General features: G+C 42.7%; 1 protein-coding gene across 1 annotated transcript in view; it reads right to left on the bottom strand.

The window, feature by feature from the left end:
• Positions 1-9,114, bottom strand: part of CCND2 (cyclin D2) — a 30,037-nt gene that overhangs the window by 6,740 nt on the left and 14,183 nt on the right. The window contains exon 4 of the mRNA XM_063154149.1: positions 7,599-7,729. Coding sequence (XP_063010219.1) covers positions 7,599-7,729 — 131 coding nt within the window. The remainder of the gene's footprint in view (positions 1-7,598; positions 7,730-9,114) is intronic.

The raw sequence follows: 9,114 nt of genomic DNA, 5'->3' as shown, positions 1-9,114 counted from the left end.
TATTTCTCTGGTCTACACATTTTGAGCTTAAAACCACTGAATTGTTTAAAACAAAGAAAGCTACATTAAAAATGACCAGCACACTGCATTCAGCATGAAATAGTTTTCCAAAAAAGTGTTGCTATTTGCATACTAAAGCTCCTTGGATGTTAAATCTCTCAGGTAAAAGGAAAAAAACCCTAATTAACAGTATCTTATCAGCCCAGCTGTCACAGCAGGATTCGGCCAAGTAAGTGGCTTTATTGTATAAATGATGGCATTGCTGGAACTTTCTGTCAATCCAAAGTTAAGGCACATGATATAAAAAACCTACTAAAAACCCATCAGGACAAACAACCTGGCCTTCCCATGACACATATTTTTAACCCCTCCAAGATTCATGGGGATTTGCTGCATATGTATATATTTTACTGGTGGATTTTCATTTTTCAAGTTCTAGATGGCTCTGACAACAGAGAATTAAATTTTCAGAACATATGGAAGAAAAAACCCATTAATTACATTATTTTCAACAAATCTTCCTTGAAAGAACACTGTAATGCACTGCAGTATGACCCCAGATTTTGCAATACAAGGACTAGGCTATTCCTTCAAAATACTGCAGGGTTTGCCTTTGTTGTTTTTATAAAAAACTTTTTAAAGTGTTTGTCACATGGATTAACTTCCCCATTCTTCTATATGGTCTAGTAGTTTTAATGATTAAAATAGTTCTGGTACTTTCCATTCCATAGTTTTATTTATACTTCAGCATGTAAAGAACTAAAAAGGCAATTAACTTTGGGGTTTCTTTTTTTTTTTCATTCTGAAACTCTTTCATCCCCAGGTGATTTTACTAGCACATTTGAAAAGTATTTGAAGGAGAAGAAAAGCTCTCCTGTGTCTGGTGAGGGGCAGCCTCATGGCTGTGATGGAAATGGTGGCAGTGAAAATCACTGGAAGGAGGAATCAGCAGCTCTATGGCATGAGCTACTTATTCAAGTCAATAATCATTAAAGATTTCAATTTCCATTCATGAAAATCTTGAAAGAAAGCACAAGCCCTAGGGAAGATTCTGCAGAATATTACACATAATTCACTTTCTTGAACTTTTCAACACTTCTGTGGTATATGTATGTCCTATACTGGCCCCCAGCTTTCAGCTTTAAACTGGCATTTATGGTTCATTGGCAAGCTATGAGGGAAGGCTTCCCACTCAACCCAACTCAACCAACAGGCTCTTGTTTTGCACTGCTCAAAATCCCAAAGCTGGGAATACTAAAAAAGCCTTCTGGCATTTTGTGTTAAAGGGTGGTTAGTTTTCCACATATTTATTAATTACTTCACAAATAAGTGTTAAGGCCCTCAATCTCTTCTTCTTTCTTAAAACTAACTGCAAAAAGAAAATCACAAAAGGACATTTTTACGTGCAGGATCTGGTTTGATAAATGTAAAGGATGCTGGAGATACCCAAAATGACAGTACTGTTCATTGGTCATGTACACATTGCTTGGATAATCTAAGAAAGCAGCAATCAGACATGCATTAAAGAGTTGGATTTACATAAATTCCAGCGTGGAACATGTCATCTGTACTCCTACACACAAAAGCTGGCTGGATTCCTCCACTGGTTCACATTTAAGCCCCAATTCAGACCTCTCCAAAGCACATGCTTCATTGTTGACATAAACAGGGATTCCTTCCCAAAGTGGGGCCTTTGTGTGCTGAGCGCTGGCCTTTACCTCACTGACCTTCTCCAAAGCAAGAGCCTGGAAAGCTGCTGTGAGAATATCTTATCCATTTACTGTATTTCCAGTGATCTCACATCTCATGGATACAGTTAAAAAACAGAACTATTTTCCCTCCTGAATGTATGTTTTTGCTACTGTAACAAAGAGCATCAATTACAGGTAAGTGTCTATGTTTCTTTTTCCAACTGGAAGTAAAGAAAATAGTAATTTGCTGTTCCAGTGGACACCTCATGTGGACAAACAAGGACATCTCATTCAAAAAACAAAACAAACAAAAAAACCCACAAGAAACTAATTAATGCCAGAGCTTCTCCACTTATTGTTGCCACATTATTGCAATAATGTAATAAATAAGGTGACTAACATTAAGAATCTGAAATATAGGGCATTTTTCTCTGCAATTTTTTGGTCTTTTCAGCAGTTTCAAGAGCGTCCTTTCTAGATTCAGTTCCACTGTTTGCTTCACCACTCAGTTTGCTGGCTTCCTGTTGTTGCTGTGGGTATTTCTCATTGCAAACAGGAGAGAACAATGCTTTCAGAACAGGGAGAAGAGAGAGTAAAGACAACATTGGGCTTTACCAGCAGGGTGATGTAGGGGCAGATGCCATGATACTCCTTGCTCAGTGTGACTTGGGATTTCTGGCAATCTCTACCACGTAATACTTTGAAGACATGAAGAGGTGAAAAGGTGTGGGATTTATGCTGTTATAACAAACACTCTGAGTGTTTAGTGAAAAAGGGGTTTTCAAAAAGCTGGGAGGACCTGCCTGCATTAGACAGAGCTGCAGGAGCTGAGCAGGGATTGATTCCCTGCCGGAGTGGCTGATCCATGGGAGCCGTTCCTCGGGGGCCTGGCTCCCCTCGGCCGCGGCTGCCAAGGGACCCGACGGAACTCCGCCATGAGCCCGCGGTGTCACTGCATCACCCCATTGTTGCTACACACGCACAGCACTCACTGGGGAACAAAAAGCTGAATGAAACGGAGCAGCTGCCAACTCAGGCAAAGACAACTTAGGAAACTATCTCATTCTTCCTTTCTCTGGGAGGCTATTTCGCCTGTTGTTTCCTTGCATACAAAATGCGGTCTGCAACAAATAAGGCAGGATAAGATACAGCGAGTCCTGTTTCTTGCTTCCAAAACCACAGGCCCTAGACACTACAAAAGAGAGGATAAATGGTGTATGTGCTCTAGGGACAACGTTCAAATGCAATCCATTCAAGATAGATTTCCATGATTTTTTTACTGCAGCTCTGAATTCTTGAGCGTGGTGGTTCTTCACTTCCGTTTCTGTGCAGAAATCTGCAGATCTTTATGAGGGGATGTCTCTGATCTTGGGAATAAAAAAAAAAATCCTGGCACTGACATATGTGGCACGTGTAAGTGGAGATATTTTAAATGCCATTTATTATGGATCCAGTCTTCAAAACAGCCCCACTCCACATTTTTAAGGGCTCACGGCCAGCTGCTTCGACAAGCCGTTAAAAAATGCTTGGTTCCTTCCTTTTTTTCCTACTTCAGGCCCTTAAATATGCTTTAGATTTTCCAAACCACTCAATATACACAAGTTACCATCTGGGAACAGACTTTTAGAGATGACTTCTGCCCACATACAGGCATTGGCTCTGCCTGAAAACCTCTCCCTGGCTGCTGATGCTGGAGAGACCAACTCCGTGTGTCATCCAGATGCAACCTGGATGGCTGCTCTTCCAGGAGGTGAGGGAATAAACTTACCCAAGAAAGGTCTCAAGCAAAGCACAATATTGATTGCAAGGTCTTGAAATGTGCCCTACCCATTCTGCTATCCTTCCTCACATCCCGTAATTGTGCACAGCGGGGATGCTCGTATCCTCCTCCAAAGCATCTGGCTCCACCAGGGACAGGATACTGCTCACACTGGAGTGCTGGTCTGGGATGCTATGGGAATTCCTGACTTCCTGAGTTGTTTATTTTTCCTTTGCAATGACCCACCAAGAGATGCACAGGGAGCTCTGAGGCTTCCTGTCAGTAGGTCTGTTAACTCTTTGCTCACCAGCCTCTCCTCTGCAAGCAACCACAAAGGAAATGCTCCCAGCTCCTGGCAAGAGAACAGACTGGAACATGCAATCCCCATCCTTCAAAGCTGTGTGAAGTTAGAGACAGAAGCACAGAACAGTTTGGGTTCAAACAGACCTTAAAAGTGATCTTGTTCCAGCCCCCCGCCATGGGCAGGGACACCTTGCTCTAGACCAGGTTGCTCAGAGTCTCATCCAACCGGGCTTTGAACACTTCCAAGGATGCGCAGGACACAGCTTCTCTGGGAAACCTGTGCCAGGGCCTCAACACCCTCTCTAATTCTAATCTAATTCTAGTTCTAGTTCTAGTTCTAATTCTAATTCCAATTCCAATTCTAATTCCTTCCTAATATCCTATCTAAACCTGCTCCCTTTCTGTTTAAATCCATTCCCCCTTGTCCTGTTACTGCAGTTCCTGATGAGAAGTCCCTCTCCAGCTTTCCTGTAGCCCATTCAGATGCTGGAAGGTGCTCTGAGGTCTCCATACAACTTTCTCTTTTCCAAGCTGAACAACCCCAGCTCTGCCATCCTGTATCCACAGGGGAGCTGCTCCAGTTCCTTTTATCAATTCTGTGGCCTGCTCTGAACTTGCTCCAACAGTTCCATATGTTGGAGGCACCAGGACTGCATGCAATATTTTGGGTGGAGCCTCACAAGAAGAGAGGAGAGGGGGAGAAACCTCTACCTCAGCGGTGTGGGATTAGCTCTTAGTGGCTCTCAGGGGCAGCAGCAATCAGAGAAGGAAGCTCAGATGCACCACACAGAGCTACTTTCACTACCCTTTAGGCTGCAGAGCTTCTCCAAGAGCAGCTCCCTGCTCTTTATTCCGGTTGGTGGAAGGAGTAATGAAACCAGGGTTTGCCTGGCCCTGCTGTCACACTTTCTCCAGCCTGTGATTCAACCCTCACCTAACAGCCCAGGGCAGCTATTTACCAGAAATAACTGTTGTCCCTAAAATAACAGTCCAGGATGCCCTGAGCCCCATCTCAAGTCTAGGGCACTGCTCTGGATTCATGCAAGGATATCCAACACCAATGTGTTTTTGAAAGAAACACTCGTGCTGGTTGTCTGCTTACCCAACAGCTAGGCTCTAAACTACATGCTGTTTATTAATAACGTATTTTTGGTATAATTCTTAGTGAAACATCCATTAAAAACATTAATTTTAGTTAATTAATGCCAAACTCCAGTTTCAGTCACACTAATGTAAAGCTAAAATAAACCATGGATTTCAGCCTCCTGGTTAATGCTGCCATTTCCCAGCAAATAAACTGCACTCTTAAATTATCACTATAAAACAGTGAAAGTTCAGAAAAGCTCACTGCACTTTAGTTGCATCAGGGTTTCATTACCATTCTTCCTTTTCATCTGCTTGCAGCTTTGAAGCTGAGATTTTTCATGCTTCACCTAAGACAGTGACATTTTTTGAAAAGCCAGTGGGAAAGTCCTATCATCTGTTTCCATGCTAAGCAATCACACGCTCCAGTACAAAAATGAAGCAGAAGCCCTGGCACCCTCTGGCTGGGAAGGACTCTGATGGTTCCTGTGGGCTACCACGAGGCACAGGGGGCCAGAAGGATTTCCTCTGCAGAACTGTTCATTTCTGTGACTTCCCCACTTTTCTCCCACATGACGGTCCTAAAGACCAGGAACTCTCATTTCTCCTTCTTCCCTAAGCCCCCACTGGAAAACAAAATCATTCACACAGTGACAATGAATTAATTGTGCCACTGCAGGAACAGCTCTCAGGCACCAGAAATTCGGAAGTGAGAGAACTGAAGCTCTTCATTCACCTTTAATTAAGTCCCAGTGTAAAATGTATTACAATAGTCTTTACTCCTCTTTACTAACACAGCCTTGGGCCAACTCTTTACACAATCCAGACAGTAGTTTTTTTCCAACAATACATTTTACACATGAGGCTGGTATTACTACCTATTGCTAAGCCTGCCCCATGCTTCTCTGAGACCCCATTTTCAGTTGCTTTTCTCTCTCTCAAGCTTTAGCATGTGGGATGAAATTTTCCAGTCCTGGCCCCTTTTGTAGTTTTTCAAAGCAAAACTCACAGAGAAAATACCTAGCAAAATATTTCTCCCAAACTGAAACAGCAGGCTAATGAAAAATACACTATTTTGCCCAAACTAAGATATTTTGGCAACCTTTGCTTAGGCTGAGGCTTCAAAGCTTGCAGGGAGTTAAGGCTACCTCTGCCTCACAAAGGAAGAAAACACCTTGAAAAAAATAACAGCACCTCTAATTTCTGCAAAGGCTTATATTTTTTAGCAATTAAATAATCCAGAAGCTCATTTTGTCATGAGTTAGTTCTGATTTGGGGGATGAGTGAGACTCTCCTCTATAGTTTGTGCTGCTTGGGCTGACACCAGGAGCAAAGAGAAGGAAGCTGGTCTCTACCCAATGCTAAGAGACTCTTGAAAAGAAGACAGGAACAGTAAAATGTTAGGAGTTCTTTGTTATTTGGGGAGAGTATTAATTTTTTCTTCTGAAGGAATGTAGGCACAGTCAGATCTGGGAATATTTTCACCAAGATGGCAAAAAGCACAGTTTTGACCAAAAAATCCTGCTAAACTTAAAAGAGAAGGTATGAAGGTGTTTTCATTGAAAAATTAAAGCCCCATCCTCTAACCACTTAAGCAGTATTAAGATGTTTTTGTAGGTATTTTCGTTCAGACTTAAACAATCTGGATAGAAAAGCACATTAGATAACATCTTTCCAAATTGCAAGATGCAGCAAAAGGGCCTTACAGGGCTTGCACACAATTCTCTCAGGCACAGAAGGTGTCCCTCCTCTCAGAGGCACCAAGGGGATCAGAGGGATGGAGCAGCTCTGCTGGGAGGAAAGGCTGAGGGAATTGGGATTGTTCAGCCTGGAGAAGAGAAGGCTTTGTGGTGACCTCACTGTGGCCTTGCAGTGCCTGAAGGGAGCCCACAGGAAAATGGAGAGAGACTCTGGACAAGGGCCTGCAGTGACAGGATAAGGGGGAATGGCTTCACAGTGACAGAGAGAAGGTTTAGATTGGGTATTGGGAAGAAATTCTTCCCTGTGAGGATGGCGAGGCCCTGGCACAGGGTGCCCAGAGCAGCTGTGGCTGCCCCTGGATCCCTGGCAGTGTCCAAGGCCAGGCTGGATGGGGCTCTGACCAACCTGGGATAGTGGAAGGTGTCCCTGCCTGTGGACAAATAAATTAATTAAATAGGAAACCCCAGAATTTGAAAATTAGGATCAATATGATTGTAAGAAAAAAAAAATCAAAATTCTCCCCTTTAAATTCTCCCCTTTTTAATCAAATCACAAACCCAAATCTCCATTTAACAGTGCTATCACAGATGTAATAATGCCACATATTTACTCTGTGAATCAAAAACAATAAATTAGCACATGCTACAGACAGCTTGAATTGTGCCTGTCTCACATCCTGCCTTGAAATTAGCTCATTATTCACTTCTTCCAAGCCAAGAATTTTTAGGCGATACCTGAAGAAGGGCCAAAAGAGCCATTTCAAGGTTGCAAGCACAGGACCAACAGCAGCACAACACCTCCTGGTTTGCTTTATGCCCCAGGGAATGCTGCCTGCTCACCCCATCACCCAGGGCTCCTGAGGAGGCTCAGCCTGCTGCACCATCAGTCTGGGCAGGCAAAGCCTGAATAAAAACTGAATTCCAGGAAATCAATAAGCTTTGGAGACTCAACCTCCCTGCAGAAGCAACCCCCTCCTTTGCTCCACTCAGTCTTCAGGATCAGGCCCAGTTCTCCAGTTCACCCTGGGAAGTGAAAGGAGAAGAGGAATGTGGAACACTCACCACATCTGTGTTTGTGATCTTGGCCAGGAGGTCCGTGAGGCTGTCCCCATCATCGAGCTGAAGGCCACAGATGGCTGCTCCCACACTTCCAGTTGCTATCATTGATGGTGGGTACATGGCAAAGTTAAAATCTGCAAGAACAGATCTGGGAATTAGTCCAAGCTCAGACCAGAAAAGCTGCAAAACATCAGAGGCAAGCAACATAAAAAAACCACACCCAAGAATAAAACCCGGGGAAGTAGAAGAAAGGGAAAAGTGCCACTCTTTTTGGTCCCATGGAGCTCATTAGTCACACTGCTCATCACAAGCAGTCAAAGGAGGGGGAACAGACCTGCAAATTAAAATGGAAATGTGGTTCAGTCTTTTATTCTCACTGATGCATAAAGTAAACCTGGACAATTTTTAATAGTCTTTCCTTAGTTTTAAAGAAAAGGAAAGAGAAGAAGGAGGCTTTCTGTAATTTATGTCAGAAATTTGGGTCCTGGTCACATTAGACCTCTCTGTATAACTAGAAAACTAACTGGAATAAGGTACCACAAAGGACCAAAATGAGATTTTTAGTCACGTCAATTTTTAAAGAGTTAATTAATTCCAGCATTTAAAGACCTGTCCGGGAAAGAGATTTTAATTAACGGTTCATCTTTACTACCTTAGCAATTAGGAAGTGAGAACACTTACAGCCCATAGCTATGAAATCAAAGAACAAAGATTGCATTTGTCATTACTACTATTTCTTAATAAACAAGCTGAAAATACACTTCAGAACTTCCCCTCACACATCTGTTAAATCAAAAGAGAAATTAAAATAAAATCCTGTGATCTTTATAAGACAATTTTATGGTTTATGATACTGCCACAGACACTGGTTTATCAGTACTAGTTTATCTTGCTAAATGCCAGCTCTCCCACATCTTGATATATTCCTAAAATAAAACTTGATTTGCAAGTTCTTTGGTTTAACAATAACTCATTGACAAACCTTTCTCTACCAATTTTCAGTATTAGCAAACATTTCTCTACCAGTTTTCAGCTGGGGGAATTGGAGCAGAAGGAAGAGTAAACCAACGTAATACATAAAAAGAAATAAATTACAAGCAATACACTCCATCAATAGAAACAGGTTACAGAAAACTTGTCCTGCTGCAGATCCCAAATCCCCTCTGTTCACAAATTCTGTAACCCTGCCGATGTCTGTGTAACCACTGAGGTTTTAGACACATGGAGAGCTGTTCTCAGCCTCCCAAACTCAGAGCTGGCACATACTTCAATAGCTGTGGAGACAGCATGTTCTTCTCCAGGCTGGAATACATCCCTGGGATTGAAGCAGTCCAGTAAGAATGGCACTTGGGACATAGCATTCCCCCAGATGGACCAGAACGGGGCTGTTAGAAGTGGGGAGACAAAAGGAGGAGATGAAACCCTGACATGGATTTCTCTGTCTCACAAAGCCACCAGGAGGTTCCCACCTGCAAGCTCAACACTGGATGCTGCTTCCTACCAGACATCACACTCTGAC

Source organism: Melospiza melodia, chromosome 4 (assembly GCF_035770615.1).
Source record: "Melospiza melodia melodia isolate bMelMel2 chromosome 4, bMelMel2.pri, whole genome shotgun sequence".
NCBI classification, from domain to species: domain Eukaryota; kingdom Metazoa; phylum Chordata; class Aves; order Passeriformes; family Passerellidae; genus Melospiza; species Melospiza melodia.
Note: the sequence above shows the minus strand (reverse complement) of the source record. Positions and strands in the feature narration are given on the sequence as shown.